At 41.4% G+C, this 21,986-nt stretch overlaps 1 protein-coding gene across 4 annotated transcripts; it reads left to right on the top strand.

The window, feature by feature from the left end:
* Positions 1 to 802: 802 nt before the first annotated feature.
* On the top strand, positions 803 to 21,481 carry aspg (asparaginase homolog (S. cerevisiae)). 4 transcript variants are annotated; one of them, XM_039603419.1, is made up of 17 exons: positions 803 to 1,354; positions 4,428 to 4,551; positions 7,232 to 7,343; positions 7,469 to 7,594; positions 7,684 to 7,767; positions 7,980 to 8,106; positions 8,201 to 8,313; positions 9,812 to 9,997; positions 10,106 to 10,219; positions 10,316 to 10,435; positions 10,580 to 10,675; positions 12,196 to 12,359; positions 14,141 to 14,227; positions 14,776 to 14,875; positions 14,965 to 15,030; positions 15,130 to 15,180; positions 20,279 to 21,481. In XM_039603419.1, exons 1-17 carry the CDS (start codon positions 1,105 to 1,107, stop codon positions 20,318 to 20,320), a joined length of 1,962 nt encoding a protein of 653 aa, XP_039459353.1. In that variant the 5' UTR covers positions 803 to 1,104; the 3' UTR covers positions 20,321 to 21,481. The 4 variants fall into 4 exon arrangements, with proteins under 4 accessions (XP_039459353.1, XP_039459352.1, XP_031615470.2 ...); XM_039603418.1 differs by having other exon boundaries at positions 804 to 1,354; positions 15,130 to 15,183; XM_031759610.2 differs by lacking the exon at positions 15,130 to 15,180 and having other exon boundaries at positions 807 to 1,354.
* The last annotated feature ends 505 nt before the right edge of the window (positions 21,482 to 21,986 follow it).

The raw sequence follows: 21,986 nt of genomic DNA, 5'->3' as shown, positions 1-21,986 counted from the left end.
GCAGAAAAGTTTCAAACTGCTTTGCATTTGGACACTGCTTCACCTCCACACACCCATACACAGAAACACAAAAACTTTTCCTGGTAGTACAAACATTAACCTTTTTGAAGTTGACACACTCTAAGAGTACTAAAATAGTACCACACAAAGTGCTTTACTCCAGTAACTACTTTGATAGTGATATGAAATGTGCATCTGCAGCTTTATAATAGAAAAAGATCAGTTTCAAGCTGGTTTGACCCTGAAGATTTTTAGTGTGGCTTCAGGGATTTTACTGTAATAATATGAAATGACAACTTATGTTGTATACACATAACTACAAGGTTATAAGGCTACATACCATATTTTATGTAACTATTATTTAGGTATTACAAACGCCACCCTCACAAATGTATTCTACACTCAAGAGACACAGTATATTTCAACAACTTTATTGCAAACCGTTAAGTAACAACGTAAGTTAAATCGCCAGCATGATACATGTTGTAACGCAGGAACAGGAAAAGGGAGTCAGAGTGTCATTGTACTCGCAATATTGGTTGCTATGGTTATAATTCATAATTAAATCATAACCGTATCAGCCAAATAAAATATTTCCATATAAAGATATGAACTGCCTATATGAAAAGCGAGAAGACCACATATATGGGATGGGTACACGGTGTCAGGAGACTGTCCACATAAAGAGTTTACATTTAGGTCATTCTTTACCTTTTCTACAGAATTCTTCACTGCGTAGAATTTGTGGATCAGCTTAAATAAAAATTCCTTGAACAAGGACCAAAACTTTATTACTGTCATTACTGCTAAAAGAGACACGTGCAGAACACGCCCACCTCATTGACGTCAGAGTGCGCGATGCGGCAAAATTGAGGACTCCGAGAAGTTGAAGAGTTTAAGTGGGTGGGGAAATTAAAAGATAACGGTAACAATGCGTCCCTCCTCTGTTTACTAAGCCGTTTTAGCTACGATGAAAGCCGCTTTCCGTGTATAAAGGCAGACGAGGCTCATGTAATCCTGCTAACACTAAAGAAACCCGGGTTTTGAACACTTTTCTTAGCTACCGTATTTAAAGAGACAGCGCCGGGGCTTTCGAAAAGCATCATGGCGGACTCCAGCGCCAATGGCCTCACATCTCTCGCCCGGGCTTTGTCACAACCATCTCTGGATCTGATAGAAGTGAATGATGTTTCCCCTCCACGAAGTCTTCAGCTTCATCCAGGACGAAGGAGAAAGTTGTCCAGTTGCAACTCGATTGAGAACGCCGACCTGATAACCTCACCCTGCGCCGCGGAGGCGCGGGTCCTCGTTATCAATACTGGAGGAACTATCGGCATGACTCTTCATGACGACGGTAGCTATGGCAATCATTGTCATCAATTATTCATTATTGTTCTCTGTAGCAGTTAGCTAGCATAGCCGGTGGCTTCCTCTTATTGCATGTTTGCATGTAGGTCTGAACACGAGGGGTGACAATCTGCACGTGCATCCGAAAATAGACTTGGGGAAAACAGCTTACCCTACACAGCGGATGCCATGTGCGACTGGCGACCTAAATAAACTACACCGGTGTACGCATGAGCAGACTTTCTTGGTCTCGGTCTTGTGAATGAACATGAAAATGAAGATGCTAAATGAAGCTTGGTTTTAGTGAAATGCAGAGACGAAAGTTGAGAACAGAAGTATGTCTTTACTCTATCTGCGCATGATTCAGCGTTTTATAACAGACTTCAGTTTCAAAACAGGAGAGTAGCCAATGCAAATTGTACTACAATGAAAACAGGTTCTCTCAATGAATAACTGGATGTTGACATTAGTCACTGTGTAACATGGGGTATTCGGACTTCGCCACCTGTCCCTATTTTTCAATCCATAATAAGCGACCTACTCATGTTTGTGGTTTATTCATTGCTTTGACATTTGCAATACAACTAAATATTCTTATATGTTATGGCTTTTCTAAATAAGCTGAAATTGCCTTAACTATATTTGGACAAATACTTTTCATAACTTTGTACACAATAGAGTAGATATGAGAATGATACAAGGCCATGCATGTTCTGGTAGCAAAGACAAGAAAAAAAGCAGCCATAAAGCCATTTAGGCGAGGGTCATCATCCACACTTGTATTATACATATATTATACTTATAACTAAATAGAGCCCAACAATCAGAGAGAACTCATAAAACAGAGCGCTAGATCAGTCGCAATGTACAGTAGATCAAGGTGGTTTGTTGACCAACTGAGATATTGACAAGTGATCACAGGATTTATACCAGAGCAGAAAGATCTTTTCCTCATCTAATCTCTCCCCACACCCTGGCGTTCTCCCAGCTCAGGCTTCATCAATATTCATGTCACTAACACCCCAAACCAGTTTTTCTTCAGTTTTTCAACAGATAAACAAAAGTTAAATTAAATACACTCTTTAGACATTACAATTAAGAATAAAATTGTTTTATAGATTTTATATGACACTGTTATACTTACATCAAATAATATAACTATCCTTCATTGTAGCATAGTAAATGACTGAACTGTTTTCAGTGCCATCACACTGCTTTCATTGTGTTGTTTTGCTCGGCTCATGCTTCCAAGCCTTCTCCATCACTCTAATTCTAGCCTTTCTATTTTGAACCCAGTGAATAGTTTGGAGCTTGTGATGAAGGTCTTCCGAGGTCTTCTCTTAATGGCTGACTTGGATAATGATATGCTTGCCTTCTGGAGAGTCTTTTTCATTTACATGGATTTTCTGAAGTGTTTTTCTTTGTCATGGAAAAGATGCTGTGACCATACACACCTATGGTGATCTGTGGGGGGTCCAGGCCTTTTTATTATTTACAGAGCTGACCAGTGTATCCTTTTTTCTTAGGATGTCCCACACTTTTGATTTGGCCACTTATAATATCCCCATTGTCTCTATGATGTTTTTTTTGTTTTTTGCAGCCTAAGGATGGTATGGTTTTTGAATCGAGAGCTTCTTTGATTATATATTGTGGGTTTTATAGCAACTGCTTCCAAATACATTATGCCGTTAGAGCCGTAATTACTGTACTCTTCCTACAGTTTGGATGTAAACAGCCTCAAATTAAAGCTGAAGGTATTACTTTAGTCATATTTTAAGCCCATATTGGTTGTAATTGTAACTTGAATATGTTTTGATAAAAGGCTCAAATAACAAAAATTGCATGGACTTAACTGTAGGTCAGCTCCCTTAATATACAGTCTTATGAAAAAGAGTTTTCACATGACTTCTTTACAGCCCTGTGATAATGTAACGGCACCCTTGTTGCTTCTGTACAATTTAGAGGGAAACTAGGAGCCAGCCACTGCTGACAAATTGCACTTGATTAATTGATCATCATGAAGTGCTGGTGTGGAGGATTAAGTTTGTGTTAACACAATATGAATGATCTTAGAGAAGAAATCTGTTGCTGCCCATCATTCAATCGGTCCATCATTCTATAGTAAGAAAGATTATTCACAAGTGGAAAACATTCAAGACAGATGCCTGGTTCCCCAGCAAATTCAATCCAAAGTCAGACTGTGCAAGAGAGAAATTGCAAAAAACCCAAGAGCTACCTCTCAGATGCTACAGGTCTTAGTTAGTGTGTTCAATTTTAAGTTTGTTAAGTTCTGTGCAGTATAAAAAGGCTGAACAAATATGGCTTTTTTGGAAGGGTTTCCAGAAAAAGAACATGGCAGTATAGCGTAGGTTTGTCAAATTCAATCTGAACAAGCCACACGACCTCTGGAACGATGTCCTTTGGACAAACCAAACCAAACTGGAGATGTTTGGCCATAATCCAGAGCGTCACATTTGGTGAAAACCAAACAAAGCACATCAACCCAAACACCTTACCAACCGTTAAGCACAGTGGTGGAGGGGTGATGATTTGGGCTTGTTGTTCACTCACAGTACGTAGGCAACCTTTCAGTCATTGGGACAATCAGGAACTACTCTTTATACTAAAGTATACTAAAATCAAATGTGAGGCCATGTGCCGGACAGAAATGGTTGTTAACTGAAATAGGATAATCATCACTTATTCAGATTGCCAGTTTAAAGCTGTATTATGTGTGTGAGTTCAGTGTATGTGTTTATTTTGCTTGACAGTTAAGATTGCATGTCCATATTATATTCTGTCTCCTAACCTTTGTGTTATTGTTTCTAATAGTACATTTAATGTTGTCCTTATATGTTAAACTCAAGAAGATCATGTGTTTTTAAAAGTGTGCTTCAAGTGTATTTCCAGCCGTAATGTTATTTTTTACAGTAACCACTAGGGTTCAGTATGAGAGTGTTGTTGTGGTGTTGAGATGCCAGTATATCCACTGTGCTCGCTTTCTATTAATAGTAATCCCACTAAAAGCAAACTGTTAAACATTAAAAATCTCTGTTGTTTTTCTGCTCTTTAACCCACAGTTCTTGCCCCACAAGCCAATGCTTTTGTGAAGAGCCTGCGTAAGCTGCCCATCGTCCATGATGAAACGTATGCTCAGCAGACCCGCATGTATGAGTACTATGGATCTGACACCTTGGTCCTGCCGTAAGTGCACCCATTAGTCAACATGTAGATATATATATTTGTATTTAACAAAAAGAAACCACATGCTGTACTATTGGTTGCCATATGTATCAGAGGAAGACTACATGCTTAACTGTGTTTGTAATATTTTAAACATGTTTCCTTATACTTATTTGGAAACAGAAAATTAACAGTATTTTCTGTTGTCACAGCCATGAGGCATGAGATTGTTTAGCTCATATTTTGTCTTCAATATTAGCATCTTGTGAGGCCTGTGTTACTGACAGAGCAAAAGTAGGTCGACAACAAAGAAAAGATCACTTGTAAATTTGTAATGTTGCTTATTTTGAACTAAAAGTTTGAAATCCTGTGTGTTTTTTTTCCCTTATACCTAATTTATTACATTAATTATGTCGTTCATTTAACTCGAGACCGTGCAATGTACAGTGCTTTTCCTGAATGGCTAAACCTGACCGCTATTTGGATCTTTATAGATCCAAACTTTGTGTTTATAGTATGTGCAGACCATCCTCAGGACAATGAGATATAATGTATTTCAGGTGTTTTTGCAAGAGCATTCGTTATGCAGGCTAAATCGCCTCACATCTTGTATCTGCTCAAGATGGTAACTGCACACAGTGCAAGATATGTTTCTTATCTGGAAAAGCAGAGACTGAAAATAAAACAACTCACATTCCTGTTAAGAGATGCACTTATTTTTATTACCCTTAACTGCTTTTGTCACTTTAACAGGAAGCCAGCGCCACATCCCGACCTGCAGTTTCACGGGTGTTGTAGTACTGGTTGCATTGTGTTTGACTTCTCCCTGCTTGAGATTGGTTTGACGTCTCTGCTGTCCTTAACACCACATGCTTGGGTGTGCTTCCCTGATGGGAAGTGCATGCCCACGTGTCTTTCGGCAGTTGGAAAAAATGTTGCCTGAAGTAATTCTGTGTCTCTTACTCCGGCTAATTTTGAACTCTGTAACTAACAAGGCAGCTGTACAGCGTCTCGTTCCTGATATAAACAAAAGATAGATTGCAGTGTTGCGTGTTTAACTTTATTTCGTCTTGTTTTCTGATGCTTGTGTGCAGTTAAGTGAATTGGGCTCTGAGCCCACTGACATGCCCTTTAGGGTCTTCATCGTAAGTAAAAGTAGCCTTTTCCAGAGACACTAATTTCCTCACTGCCCTCATGTTGACTGCTATTATGAAAGTGGGTTTAGTCCTATATTATAGTAAAGATATCAAGGTATATATGGCCCTTCAAATGGTAAGTATTTTCTAAAGATAGGTTGTTAGAACTCCCTCTTATTTTATTATCTGTGAGATATATATACATATATAAGCCATCTTCTTATGTTTTTCATTAATATTCTACTGATTGAGTGTTTTTAGGTGTTCAGCACGTCTTAACACTTGCTCATCCTTGAGTTTGTAGTGTTCATATCAACTGAATTAAACTCACATGCAAATTTAATAGGCATACTGTTGATCCTATGCAATAGCTGATCCTACGTTATTTCAGAGGGGAATTGGTTTATTGATTAACTGAAAAGCTTTATTCATGTGATGTTGAGAGGCAATGCCACAGGGCTGTTTGCTTCCACCTCCAACCTCCTTCCATGCATTTATTATTCTGAGCATATAAAGTGTCTTAGCATGGGTATGGTAATGTGTGGCTTTGCTAAACCTTAGGGCACACTGCCAGATATATGAATAATTGGTGATTTGAATAGTGGGTTTTTTTGAGGCACTTTTCTTCTAGAAGATCGACAACATATGTTCTTGGGTCATGTGTCGACTTGAGGCTAATTAGAAGAGTGTCTATAGGACCCCTGCTTGGATGGACTGGGGCTCACCCGCTCTTCCCCCTGCTGTTCCATTCACCTCCTATCTCTATGTTATAAGACTGCCCTATGGTAATGTGGGGGGGTGTTCTATGGTGTTTCTTTAAAAGGGAGATTAAAAAGAAAATCACTTCATGGCCTTTTAGTCAGTCACGCTGCCTTACATGGAGCATGGCAGGTGGGGCTGTGGGACGCCTGGGTTAAACTCCACTTACAGGCAGCATAAATATGTATGCAAGACTCCTTCCCTATTATTTGTAATGAAAAATAAATACAGGCTTTTGCTCATACATGATACAAGTCACCAAAAAACCTTCAAAATATATCAGATAAGCTATCTTGTATCCATAAATGTATTTGAAGTGTTCAGTCATGTAGCTGTGCAGAAAAGTAGGACTGTGCTAAACAAAAATGCTTAACTTTAAAGTGCTGCACTGTTTAACTTATGTGACTTTGCCCCTCCCTTTTACTCTTCGAAAATTCTTTGTGTGTGTAAACCTAAAACAGGTTTTGGCGCCCTGTTGCTCAGACAGAAGGCCCAGCTAAACAGACTTTGAAGTCAGCGTTTTTAACATTCCCTTACGCTTCTTTAAGCTCACATTTCTCCTTTAATCAGAACCTGATCCAACTTTTATTAAATGTGCACCACAATACATAATACGTAATGATTTGTCCGAGTAAAGTCTTTAATCGCTTGTTAACTGCGTGAACTTTTGGAGTTGAATATTTGCTCTTGGAACGACTAACACCGCTGCTTTAGTATTGGCTGTATAATCTGTCACTGTTTAGCTTTGTGTAAATTTCATATAGAGGATGCAGCTCATAGATAAACTGGACTGTTTTCTCTTCCAGACTGAGTAAACAAAATAAGAGGATAGTCTACACTATCTTGGAGTATAATCCTTTATTGGACTCTTCCAATATGACCACAGATGACTGGGGTAGAATTGGAAAGGACATTGAGGTACTTGCTACTCTTTTTAATTTGTTGTTGTGGCTTTTATATTACTTAAATCCTGCTTTTAAAACCTATCTGGCCATTTGAAATTATCTCCATTATGATCATTTTTTTTTCTTATTTCACCCCAGAGAAACTATGAAAGCTACGATGGTTTTGTGATTCTTCATGGCACAGACACTATGGCTTACACAGCCTCTGCCCTGTCCTTTATGTGTGAGCATTTGGGCAAACCGATCATTCTCACAGGCTCACAGGTAAGAGCTGCTATCCTCAAGACACTAACTAACCAGCAAATAAACAAGTGTTTACTGCTTTGTTAAAATGAGACACTTTCTGTCTTCAGGTACCCATCTATGAGATGAGGAATGATGGCAGAGACAATCTACTTGGGGCATTGCTAATTGCTGGACAATTTGTCATTCCTGAGGTGAGATAAAGAAGATGGCTTATAGCTGCTAATTGACTGCAAACCTTATTAGAAATGCTGCATTGTAAGAGAGAAACTGACTGAATGTAATACCCTGATTACCAGTTGTTGCTTTGTTTTCTCTTAGTTCTGTTATATGTTAGTGAATGTTAGTGAATTAATGAATCAAGAAGTAAATAATGAAGGTCATCTTATGAACATGCATTTGTTAGGTGTGCCTGTATTTCTACAACAAACTCTACAGAGGGAATCGAGTGACCAAAGTGGATGCTGGGAGTTTCAACGCGTTCTCATCTCCTAACTTGCCCCCCTTGGCCACTGCTGAAGTGGATATTGCAAGTAAGTAACCAATAAACTTCTTATGTAGAAAATAAATCACTTTTTTGTTTCTAAAGGATTATTTTTTAATGGAGTTTCTTCAACTTTCCACCAGTCAACTGGGATACAGTGTGGAGGGCAAACACCACAGCAAAGTTTCAAGTCAAGACTGAGCTGAACCGCAACGTAGGCCTGCTTAGGCTATTCCCAGGAATCACTGCGTCTACTGTAAGTTTCAGGGAAATATAGTCTATTTAACTTTTTATGAAAGTGGTATAAAATGTCCTTTTTGTTTAGTGCTACTGGTGTAGCCTGTGAAGTGGACCATGGTTGTAATTTTGGAATATTTACCAGATGTTCTGAAGCTACCGCTTGTCATTAGGCTTATTTGGATAGAAGAATAAAAATTATAAAAACTAAACAGCTTGCTCCATAGAGTGCCTCACTAATCACTCAGAGCGGCCGCCCCGACAGTTGTGTATAACTTTAAGTCTTAAATGCAACCTTGTACAACCTTACAGCTAAGGTCACAAAAAATATTAAAACACTCATAGCACCATAAACAAACAGCTAGCTTCATGTAACGCAGCAGTCGTATTGTCTCCTCCGATGTTGTCCTTTTAAGCATGAAAGTCTGTTTTCTCACATTTTGAGACAGCCTCATATGGCTGCTTGAGGAACTGCAGCATTTGGACTCGAGCCTTGGCTTCATTTCTAAGCCTCAGAGGTTCCAGCTTGCTTACGCTGTTTCCAATTAAAACCAAATGACATGCAGTCAAGTGATGAAATGAGTATGTTAAAATTGCCAGCATGCTGCAAATCTTTAAGCCGAGAAAGTTGTAATTGCCTGCTTTTTTTCTGTTGTACTAAAATGTAGTTGAGATCACCTGTTCTTCAAAGGTAACAGACTGTTGTTTTGTCTGCAATAAAATATAGTTAACTTCAATTTAATTGCGCTATTAGCCTTCTTCTGTTACTTTCCCAGTCATGTAAGCTGCCATCAAAGCTCAAGCCAGAGAAAGATGAGACGGAGTTATGGGCCATGTCCAATCACCCTGTAAAGAGGGAGGGTTGCTACAGATACTGTAACATTTAGCTGCACCTCCCCCTGCAGCGCCTGCTGGGGGAGCGACTTTACTGTCTCAATCTGCTCCCACTGCCCAACTCTGCTATCAAGGCTTTCTTACAGCCTTTAACTGCTTTTACGAGGCACCGTTTTGATTAGGCACTTGGCTCTCGTGTGTCCGCACTCTGCAGTACGGGAGCTTCATTGGTAATCTGCGTCACACCTTTCTTGTCAAACTGCTTATCGCATCAAAAAATACTGAGTGAACCTGGAACTTTTAATGTCACCTTCTTCTCGCATTTTACGGTAACGGCCACGAACTTGCCAAGTGACTTTATGCTTGCTAACACCTTCAGATTAATTGCTCTCCTTTCTGCCATTTGAGTCATCTGCCATTCTAGTCATATGCCATGGCTAATGATGTGGTATAGGGCTTCCCAGTGCCAACCAGCCAACCAGTGACTGAGATACTCTGGTTGCAGAGATGGCACCAGATGGGCTTTTAGGGGAGTGAATGGGTTGCATGGAGTTAAAGGGGCTGCAGGAAAAATAACACGGAATACTAATTTCTCATCTTGATTCTGCACAGTTGAGTAGCCAGTTAAGATGGCCATAAATTTTGGGTGTTTATAACCTGAAACTGCGCTCATCTTTGTCCAGGTAAAGGCTTTCCTGCAGCCACCCATGGAAGGAGTGGTCCTGGAAACCTACGGCAGCGGAAATGCCCCCGATAACCGCCCTGACCTCCTGGAACAGTTAAAGAAAGCCACTGATGCCGGTGTCATCATCATCAACTGCACGCAGTGTCTGAGGGGGTCGGTGTCTACATCCTACGCCACTGGCAAGGTAGTTCATGACACTTGGTACAGTTTTGTTAATATGTTCAGTTTAGTTGAGTTGGAGAGAGAATGAATGAATGAATCAAGTCACTTATTCCTGTGATTTATACTACAGGTCTTGATAGAAGCCGGCCTGATAGCTGGAGGTGACATGACTCCAGAGGCTGCGCTGTCAAAACTGTCCTACGTATTGGCCAAGAAGGAGCTTGATCTGGAGGCGAAGAAAAAGGCTGGTGGCGCTTTCAACACTTTCTTTTCTATAATGTGGAAGTTTTTAAAGTAACAAAGTGCTAAAAGATTATTATGTTTTTGTGACTCTGTCCAGATGATGGCAGAGAACTTGCGAGGTGAAATGATCGCTGACTTGGCAGGAGCCAAACTGTGCCTGAGTGACAGCCGTTTCATCCAAGTCATTGCCAAGTCTCTAAGCGTCAGCTGCAAAGAGGTAAGAGTAGCAGTACATTTCCGCAGACTTTCAGCTCTGGGGCTAACTTTAGGTTATTAGGAGCTTGTCATTTTGCCATACTTGATACTTTTCATATTCAGAGAAATTGCGGTTTTTAAAATTCTTGGAATCTGGTTTCAAAAGGAGCTGGAAGCCATCCGAGATGCTCTGACTCCCACGCTGGCATGCGCCGCTGCTAAGATTGGTGACATTGAGGCCTTAAAAGCTCTAAAAGAAATGGTAAGCAATCCTACGACCTTCACCACATGCTGTAAAGTTAATCATTATTTCCTGTTTTTGAGATCTCCAAAAACATTTTACCCATTTCTTTCCTGGCCATGTTTGGCTGTAAGGTCATTGAACTTCGGTAAACCTTTCCCACTGGTAGATTTTCAAAACATTTTCAGGGTCACACTTCCATTTTGTATTAGAGCAGTGTAGTAAACACGGAGGCCCTCAGACAAGCAGAACTAGAGGACAGACTGGTAAGGCAAGCCTAGAGTTGTCTCCACAGTCGCATGTACATGTCTGTATGTGGATTGACTGATATGCAACTGCTGCCTAGATTACCTTGCAGTTATCAAAAATATATTCAGCCCTTACATAAGGGCATTGGCTTCTTTTCACTCATTTTCGGTCCCATTCTTGTTTATTTTTATTTTTTGTATATTTGTTAAGCCACTTAACACTGACCCATGAATCATTCAAGCATAAAAAACCAGCAGATGAACAGTATTGGAAAGTCATGTCCTTAAAAAATAGTAAAGAAAATCCAGCAAAAACCTTTCAGTTGATGATCCCTCTAATGTTCACTGAAGGCTCTGCAGAAATGGTCTCAGTAGAAGGGTGGCTGTCAAGCAGTCATTCTCAAGGAAAGTAAGCAGAGAAAAAGGACTGAGATATACCACATTAGACAAGAAATTGAGTAAAAATCGGTAACAGCAGGTCTTATGAAGTGATCAAATTGAAATCTTTGGTTCAAATCATTGTCGGTATCTATAGAGGAGATCAGGAGAGAGCTACAGCAGTGAGTGAATATAGCCATCTATATAACATGGTGGATGGTGACGTTGTCAAAATTGATGCAGTTATAAACACAGAAATGTACTGTCAAATTTTGATCCGATGTAATACTATCTGGAAAGCATCAGATTGGCAACGGCTTCATTTTTTCAGCATGACGGTGATCCCAAACACACTGTCAAAGTAAAAGCATACATGGATAAAGACAAACAAAAAAACAGTGGAATGCTACCAGGCATGGGCTGGCCCTCTCAGAGCCCAGACATCAACATTACTGAAGCAGTGTGGGATCATCCTCACAAAGAATGGAACAAAAAGCAGCAAACATCCAGAGAAGAGCTTTGAATGTCCTTCAAGAAGCCTGGAGAAGTATTCTTGAAGACTACTACTCAAACAGTTTGTCACTTTAGATCCTCAGATGAGTGGAAAAAAAATCAGCCACAGATTTGGCATCGCCCAGTGCAGTGGTGTAAGGCTTTTGGATCATTCTAGTTGTACACTCAAGTTTTAGTCTTTTTCATGAGATTTGTTATTATTATTTTTGTAATTTTGTTAGGCTGTCTGAAACAGGTTTCTCTTGTGATTGAGCAATTGAGTCTCACTGGGATTACCTTTTATAAATAAAAACAAATAAACAAAAAGAACAAATATAGATTAGAAATAAAATCAATACATAATCTCACCACACTAACTTTTAAACCACCAGCACATACACTGATTATTTTCCCTTTCCACAGGGCAGTAACTTATGTCTGGGGGACTACGATGGACGCACACCCCTTCATGTTGCTGCCTGTGAGGGCCACCTCAAAATGGTGCAGTACCTACTGAGTCATGGAGCTTCAGTCCACGCTAAAGATCGCTATGGCGACACACCCCTATGCAATGCTGTGCGTTTCAGGTAAGACTTGTCTTGTTTCGAAACAGTAAGGGCCAGTGTGTCTGTCTTTATCTGGCTGTTAAAGTAATATTGTCATTTATGAATTTGCTAACACAACAATTTAGATTCCCCCTCTTGGCCATAAGACATCTGAGGATCTCCTGCAAATATGTTTAATAGCTGCTACAGAGAGGACTTCATTACATGAGCTGCTGATAGGTTCTGCTCAAATGGCAAGAAAGCAGCAGCAGCTGGGGGGAGGGTGAAACCAGGAAGGGGCTCATAATGGAGTTTAGAGGCCAGGCAATAATTATAAACTAATTAGGCTAATTGTCATCTGACAATTTAGGCAGTGTTTATTTTTACCAAAGCTGTATTTTTAATTTTGTGTCATTCACTGAGGTTGCTCTAAACGTCTGTCAGGGAATAGCCAGGCGTAATATTTCAGGGCTATGTTGAGCCTCAGGGTGAAAACGTTGTATGTGTCAGAGCTGCGACAAATGGCTTGTCTCTTTCAACGGTTGGTGCTGCAAGTGTGGACTTGTTTCCTTTGTGATGGCAGAGGGATGCACTGGAGCGCAGACACCTGTTGTTACACTTCCTGTAATGTGCTGCACAGCTTGGGTAGCTATTCCCCTTCCTGATATTTTCACTGAAATGACAATAAGTAATAAAAATGGAGTTTTAAGTTGCTGTCAGGGATGTGTGAGCACATTGTGAGCCACATTTCATACTGTAGTAAGAGCCTCATGCCCATATAAGGAGAGGCAGAGAGGACAGAGAGAGAAACCTGAAAGAAATGTGGGGAGTGCCCTCTGAACCAGTCCTACCAGCTTGCTCCCTGGTTCACTGATGAGAGTTACTGGCTTCTTTATGCTCCGCAGGAAGTTCCTAATAGCTTCTCTGGCTGTTGCTCTCCATACAGCTAAACAATTAGGCATAAAATTGAGCTCTTAGTGGCTTACTCTGTCGCTTTGTCGCACAGTTCTTATTCAGAAAGTCTGCGGGTCAGTTGTGGAAACTTTTCGGCCTTTGCTTTTAATTCACATTTCTTGTCACAGTGAAAATCACTGCAGGTGACTCCTGCGTGGGCGGCTCTTTGCAGGGGACAACAAACTTGTTCGTACTTGCCAAACGATGACTACTGCCACACTGACTCTTTCGCTCCAAGTCTAAATTACAGTGTCAATGAAAATGTTGTTTAAAATTAGCATTATATCTTTCCCCTGAACTGTTAATTACACTTAACAGGTAATTATGTCTGTTTGTTCTGATTCAAACGAATATGCTTATTAAACATAAGCCCTTTTTAAATGAGATATAGGCTCTCTGGCATCTCGCTAAGTGAGGGAGATGGAGTGCCCGAGCATTATTTGGTTCACGTGCAAAGGACTTGTCACACTTGTTGTAACAGAGATTATCATCATTACTTCTCGTGAAGTCTAGCCAAACTTCTGAGTATTTCGGCCCGTCATTAATAGCAGGGTCTATGTGCGTGCGCTGCAGCAGCTGCTCTCGATTGGACACAAGCACCGAGAGGGGAAGATCTGACTTTTCAATTGGGAATAGCAAAAATGCACCATAATCTAATGAGAGATTTATAGTCACAATGTTGTGTTATGTCATTACATTCCTTGAAACTTGTGCCATGTGGAATATGTTACTAGCTCTGTCGTTTAAGGTTTGCAAACATTACAGAAAAGTGATCAGTTGTGATGCCCTTTTATTAATAGAAAAAAGTGCATGTGTGAAAGGTGATATACAGTAACAATAACTCTCTGATTACATGCTCTCTAACTTAGACGCAAGGAAGTTGTGAAGCTGCTGAGAAAGACTGGAGCCCATTTCTCCAGACATGAGTTGGAGGAAGCAGGAACTGAAATGTGCAGGTCAGACACATTAAAAAAAAAGGAAGTATTGAAACAATTGTACACAGCCACAAAGTTCTTCATCGCTCCACCGTCACTAATGACCCATCCTACATAGCTGACACAGGTACAACCAGTTGTCCCACTCTTACACAAACTGTAGGAATGCTCCCTAACAGCATAGCTTTTTCTGTTCTCTGTCTGTAGTGTCAGTGAGTACGTGTCACACTGGCTGGCCCAAGTTGTTGGGTATTTTTTTCCTTTCTTCCTTTTTTTTTTTAATCTGCCCGAGACACTAAACAGGTTTTGTTAAGACCGTTCCAATTTCCAGTTTCAGGAACACACCTTTCATATGATAAGCATTGCATGTGTCACCTTGAAGATAAACCTCAAGCTCCTGTGGCTCCTGTGGCTCAGTAATACTGTATGTTCCACTGATATGCTTTTGCAGTCTTTCCACAAATTTCCTTTACACAAGCTGTTCTTTGCCCAGTGTACATTATATTAATACTGATTTTGGAGAAATGAACCCCATTGCTGTAATAATGCTTTTACTTTGTGTGCGTCAGCCTGGCAGCCAATGGTGACATGGATGGTCTGGAAATCTGGAGCCTTGCCGGAGCAGACTTAAATCAACCAGGCTATGACGGGCAGACTGCAATTCAAGTGGTGGGTTTGTAGTAAGGCATCTTTCTATTTTATTAACACTTAGCAGTTCACAAAGTTACAAAAAACCTCTCCATCATTGCCTGTCACAGGCCCAAGCTATCGGCAAAAAGGATGTGGTAGCATTTTTGCTCCGACTCATGAGCAAAAAATCAAAGGTATGCTCTGTTTTCTCCATTTTTCAGCTTTACTCTTCTGCAGGGCCCGCTTGGTTTCTCTGTCTATAATTTTCTCTCAATTACTTTGTTTAATTCCAGAAAGTATTGGGTGAATTTAATGATGATGATGATGATGATGATGAGGAGGAGGAGGTAAATAAGATGTAGCCCAAGTGTGTGTGTTTCCCTGTGTCTACATTCTCCATACTCAGCATGAGATCAAACCCTGTGCATGACTGCATTTGCTCCCTTTTTTCTTTGTCTACAATACCTTTTGCTTATTATCCATCACGACCTGTTGGCACTGGGTTGTGTGTCCCAGTGCAAAGTGCTAAAGAGGAATTGCATACACTTGGAATGGTCAGCAAATTGGGTGGGAATAACGTGCCGAATCTACAGAGAAGTGGCTCTGATCTGGAAAGCCATTGGCTAGCATGCTGATTGAAAACCTGGGGGAAGCAGGCTTTTTTTTGTGGGTCTGGGTTTCTGGTGTAACCAGGACATCCAACAGAAGTATATTTTAATAATTCCATACTTCCTGTTCAGTTGTAGTTTACAAATAGATTCCTTTTGAAAATCAAATTAAAGCCCTAAATTTATGTCAGGTTATAGGCGATTATGTCCACATAGCATTTTGGTCAGTGCACTCACTCTTTGGGTCTTCACACACCTTGTTCACCTGCATGTACCCACCCCTGCTCAGATCCCATTGGTTGAACTGACACACAAGCTCCTAGTGCCAAAAATATATTATATTATAACCAGGTTGACTGTGGCTCAGGACATAGAGTAGGTCATCTGCCAACTGGAAGGTTGGTGGTTAGATCCAGTCTGCATGTCAGATTAACCTTGGGCAAAAATGAGCCGTGCGTTTGATTCATCCATGAGAGTGTGAGTGTTAGGCAATGTGTTTAGGTATAGAGAAAAGCACTGTGTGAATGTGTGTGTGATTAAGTGCATATGGCTTGTAGTAAGAAAGCGCTTTGAGTGCTCACTTAGACTAGAAAAGCAGTATATAGGGAGTAGTCCATTTACCAGTTCTATTATTTTTTTATATATATATATATATATATATATATATATATATATATATATATATATATATATATATATATATATATATATATATATATGTAGAGAGAGAGAGAGAGAGAGATATAGATATATAGAGATATAGATATATAGAGATATATATATAAAACGCCAATAATTACAATTTGTAATACAAAAAGAAAAACAAAAACCCACAGCACAGATAAAATGCACAACCCTGAAAAAAGAAAATCTCTTCAAAGGGTTAGGCAGCTGGATAGCCTTTGGAGCAGAGGATCGCAAGTTCGATTCCTGCCTGTATCCAGTAAGGGTCCTAAGGCTAGACCCCCTATGCTAAGCGAGCCTACCGCAGATATGAGCGAGACAGATAAATATGAAGGCATGCCGGCTCGGACGTCGCCCGGATCAACAAGGTCCGCGTCAGGTGTTGAGGAACCAGGGCACCCTGACGAGAAGTGGGCTACTGGAACAAGAAGGCATCGGTGGGCAAGAGACGAAAACAGGGCATTGTTGGAATGCTACTACGCAAGTAACCCTGGCGGAAGGGGCTACATGAATAGGATGAGGGAACTGTGGATTCTTCGATACCCAACATCCACAATGACGACGAAACAACTAGTAGCTCAGTGTTCCAACATTCGAAAGAAGGGACTGCTCTCACAGCTAGAGATTGACGAGGTACAACATAAATGCTACGGCAAGGGGGAGCCAGGACGCCAGGTCAGGGGGGAGATATCATCACCCCCACCCGAGATTGGGTACCAAGCCCCAAGTGCGATAGGAGAAGGATTGTTGAGTGCGAGAGGAACTGACCTGAAAGATAGGATCATGGCCAAGCTTGAAACCTGGACCCCCCGTAGCTGGTTACCAAGATTACGTGAAGTACCCTCATAAGGTCTGCTAGATGACGTTAATGCAGCACTATGGACGATACCTACAGCCACGATTAGCGAGACTAACAAGCTGATCTACAATACGGCAGCAGTGATCAGTGAGATGCTTGGCTACAAGTTGAACAGCCACAAGGGGCAGTACCCTCCATGGAGAAGGAGGCTAGAGGCTAAAATCAAGGCAGCACGGAGGGAGGTCAGCCAACTATCGGAGTTGCAGAAAGGCACAATGAAGAAGGTGCCTAAGAAGCACAGCAAGCTGTCCATACCTGAGGCCTTGGAAACTGCCAAGCAAAGACTCACAGCCTTGGCCAGCCGCTTGAGGAGGTACACCAGAGAGATAGAAGGCAGGAGAATAAACCAGCTGTTCTCCACAGAACCAGCAAAGGTGTACTCTCAGTGGCAAGGGAACAATAACAGAACAGCACCACCAAGGCTGGAGACGGAGCAATACTGGAAGAGCATATGGGAGAAGGACGCAACCCATAACGGCAATGCTCAGTGGCTAGTGGATCTGAGGGCAGACCATAGCAACCTCCCTGAACAGGGTCCAGTAACCATCACAGTGGCAGATATCCAAGAAAGGGTCTCTAGTATGAAGAGTTGGACAGCACCAGGCCCCGACATGGTTCACGCCTACTGGCTGAAGAAGCTGACTGCACAAATGAACCAGCTGCTAGTTGACGAGAGACACCCGGAATGGCTAACCGAAGGTCGGATGGTCCTGATCCCCAAGGACCCCAAGAAGGGACCGGTCCCATCCAACTACCGATCCAACTCCTCAGTACTACATGGAAGCTCCTGTCAGGCATCATATCGGCTAAGATGAACAGACACATGGGTCAATACATGAGCGGGGCACAGAAAGGGATTGGCAAGAATACCAGAGGCGCAAAACACCAGCTACTGGTAGACAGAACAGTCAGCCGAGACTGCAAGACCAGGCTGACCAACCTGTGCACTGCCTGGATTGATTACAAGAAGGCCTATGACTCAATGCCCCACAGCTGGATACTGGAATGCCTAGAATTGTACAAGATCAACAGGACCCTAAGAGCCTTCATCAGGAACTCAATGGGGATGTGGCGTACAACACTAGAGGCCAACCCAAGCCCATAGCACAAGTCACCATCAAGTGCGGGATCTACCAAGGAGATGCTCTGTCCCCACTGCTGTTCTGCATAGGCCTGAACCCCTCAGTGAGATCATTAACAAGACTGGCTACGGATACCGACTACGGAATGGAGCAGTTGTCAGCCACCTCCTGTACATGGATGACATCAAGCTGTATGCCAAGAGTGAACGAGACATCGATTCACTGATCCACACTACCAGGATATACAGCAATGACATCGGGATGTCATTCGGGCTGGAGAAGTGTAGTCGGATGATAACAAAGAGAGGGAAGGTAGTCAGAACTGAGGGGATCGAGCTACCAGAAGGCAACATTGCAGACATAGAGGACAGCTACAAGTACCTGGGGATCCCGCAGGCGAATGGGAACCATGAAGAGGCCGCTAGGAAAGCTGCAACCACCAAGTACCTGCAGAGGGTCAGGCAAGTCCTGAGGAGTCAGCTGAACGGTAAGAACAAGATCCGGGCTATCAACACCTTCGCCCTGCCCATGATCAGGTACCCAGCTGGTATAATAAGTTGGCCAAAGGAAGAGATAGAAGCCACTGACATAAAGACAAGAAAGCTCCTTACCATGCATGGAGGGTTTCACCCCAAGTCCAGCACCCTGAGGCTGTACGCTAAGCGGAAGGAAGGGGCCGGGGACTGGTGAGTGTCAGCACCACAGTCCAGGATGAGACAACGAACATCCAAGAATACATTGGGAAGATGGCCCCAACTGACCGAGTGCTCAGTGAATACCTCAGGCAGCAGAAACCCAAGAAAGAGGAGGGAGACGAGGAACCATCATGGAAGGACAGGCCCCTGCACGGTATGTACCACCGGCAGATAGAGGAGGTGGCTGATATCCAGAAATCCTACCAGTGGCTGGACAAAGCTGGACTGAAAGACAGCACAGAGGCACTAATCATGGCAGCACAAGAACAAGCTCTGAGCACAAGATCCATAGAGGCTGGGGTCTATCACACCAGGCAAGACCCCAGGTGCAGGCTGTGTAAAGATGCCCCTGAGACAATCCAGCACATAACAGCAGGGTGCAAGATGCTAGCAGGCAGGGCATACATGGAACGCCATAACCAAGTGGCCGGCATAGTATACAGAAACATCTGTGCCGAATATGGCCTGGAAGTTCCGAGGTCAAAATGGGAGACGCCCCCAAGGGTGATGGAGAATGACTGAGCTAAGATCCTGTGGGACATCCAGATACAGACGGACAAAATGGTGGTGGCTAACCAACCGGACATAGTGGTGGTAGACAAACAGAAGAAGACGGCCGTAGTGATCGATGTAGCAGTTCCTAATTACAGCAACATCAGAAAGAAGGAACACGAGAAGCTAGAGAAATACCAAGGGCTCAGAGAAGAGCTCGAGAGGATGTGGAGGGTGAAGGTAACGGTGGTCCCCGTGGTAATCGGAGCACTAGGTGCGGTGACTCCCAAGCTAGGCGAGTGGCTCCAGCAGATCCCGGGAACAACATCGGAGATCTCTGTCCAGAAGAGCGCAGTCCTGGGAACCGCTAAGATACTGCATGAGGACCCTCAAGCTCCCAGGCCTCTGGTAGAGGACCCGAGCTTGAAGGATAAAAACCGCCCGCAGGGGCGTGCTGGGTGTTTTTGTTTTTTTTTGTGTGTATATATATATATATATATATATATATATATATATATATATATATATATATATATATATATATATATATATATATATATATGTGTGTGTGTGTGTGTGTGTGTGTGTGTGTGTGTATGTATATATATATATATATATGAGAGAGAGAGAGTAAAATGACACATTTGAAAATCATTTAATCATTAATAGAAGTAATCAGGAAAAATGTTCATGAGGATAACCTGCTTCCTTACAGAGAAGACTTTTCCCTCTGGCTCTGAGAAACTATAACTGGCAGCTTTACCAGACTAAATAATAACTTAATCATTGATTAAAACGAGCTAATTGCCAGCTTAATTTGTAATCTGCTCACTTTATAAAACAACTATTGCATGAATTTGAGCCAAACGTGTGTCAGACCCGTTTATCACCAGAGATACATCAGATAACATCTGATCATCTGTGTGTGTAATTGTGGTTGGAGATGAAGCGTTTTATTGAATTCTGCTGAAACGCCAGCCACCCTTGCATATTAATCCTGTCTCTGTTTGTCCCCGTGGCAGAGCGGAGTGATCCAATTCAAGGCTACCCCACCGGCACTGTGAGCTGACGCTACCTGAACCAACAAGAACTGTCCTCTGTTGGCATCCATTTAACTGCCGAGGCGTTCTCTGCACAATGTCCAGCTAATTTTCACAAAATTGCTCTCTTCTTGAATGTCATCTGATTGCATGTGTTCTTCAAAGCCATCGCTGCTGCAGTTTTCCTCTCCAAAAATATTAATAACACAAAAGATTGTGTAACCGCTGAGGGCATGGTGCCCAGAGAAAACAAGTGGATGTATGTACATGAAGTTGTTGCAGACTTGTCTGTGTATAAGGAAACTGGTTACAGTGCTGATTGTTTTAATGAAATGTTTTATTTCTATGTATGTAGTAAATATGATGTCCAATCAGGGAATTATGCCATTTGAGCAGAACCTATATATACACACGAACATTACAATATAAAGTAGTATTTTCTCCTTATGTAGCAATATATGTGTCATAGCATAATATCTGGATATACAGGGTACATTCACAGATTTTTATGCTGTTTCTTTTATAGTGACATGCTGCAAAGTCTCAGTTCAAATGATTCTGGGGATTTTATTTTATTTTATTTTATCTTGGATGGTGTCCAATTGTACTACCCATGCATTTCAGCCAAAGTATACCTCTGCTCCCAGAGCTTTTCATTTCCTCCTGCTACAACAGGTATTTCAGAAACCTGCAGTTTACCTTTGCAACTCATCCAGCGTGTTTCTTGTTCCGATTGTTGAGCCTGAAGTGTCACATATCTCTTTCTTTAAGATGGAAAGGGGAAATCCAGAGTATTGTGTGAGACATAAATGCTTTAAAGTGTCACGGTTTCTGTTTTCCTTAATGTGTTTTAAATGTCTTTTCGCATTCTTTACATTTGTGATCACAAATGAATAACATTTACTTATTCGTTACTTTAGTTAAACATGAGGAAATGTTAAACATTGCTACTCCTGTTTGGTATTAACTTTACTGAAAACCAATCTGGGTAAAAGTCGTTCACATGTAAATGCTTTGTGATTACATGTGTGTGCATATACATCTTAGTTACTTTAAATGTATCCTGTTGTTTCCAGTGCTGCTGTTGCCTCTGCTGTCCGCTGCTGCAAATCAGAAACTCTGGGAGATTTAGTTTGTTCTATGGATGAAAAAAGAGGCAGAAATAAATTTCTTCTTTCAGAGAAATGTCTCCTGTGATCGCTCCCATGTTGCACAAAAAAGAAAAAGAAAAATAATACAAAAAAACACATGCACTGCTCCATGCCTGATTCTTGAGTAGTTATGACTTTTACATGATTCTTTTGTATGTATTCATGCTGGGCCTTTGTTGTATACTACACACGAAATGTGACATGACCAATAATTAGGCTTCACAAAGCAGGGCGGATAACTCTGAATGTCAAATCTCACACCACTGAAACAATAAAATATTTTAAAAACTTAAAAATGAAATTACAAAACAATAAAAAAAAAAAAAGGCTGGAAAGTAAATGATTTTAAAAGGCAAGGTTTAGTAAAAGCCTCATCTAAAAACATAGTGGGGTTTTTCCCCCTATTTTTTTTTTTTTTTTAAAGAAAAGTCAAGTGAAACAGAGTCCCTCTGAAATGCAGTGCCTATGAAACTCCCATCTATAATTTATCTCGTGCAGGCCATTCAGTGATTTAAAAGCTAGTAATACAATCTTAAAAC

The sequence above is a fragment of the Oreochromis aureus genome, linkage group 19, assembly GCF_013358895.1.
Source record: "Oreochromis aureus strain Israel breed Guangdong linkage group 19, ZZ_aureus, whole genome shotgun sequence".
In the NCBI taxonomy this organism is placed as follows: Eukaryota; Metazoa; Chordata; class Actinopteri; order Cichliformes; family Cichlidae; genus Oreochromis; species Oreochromis aureus.
Note: the sequence above shows the minus strand (reverse complement) of the source record. Positions and strands in the feature narration are given on the sequence as shown.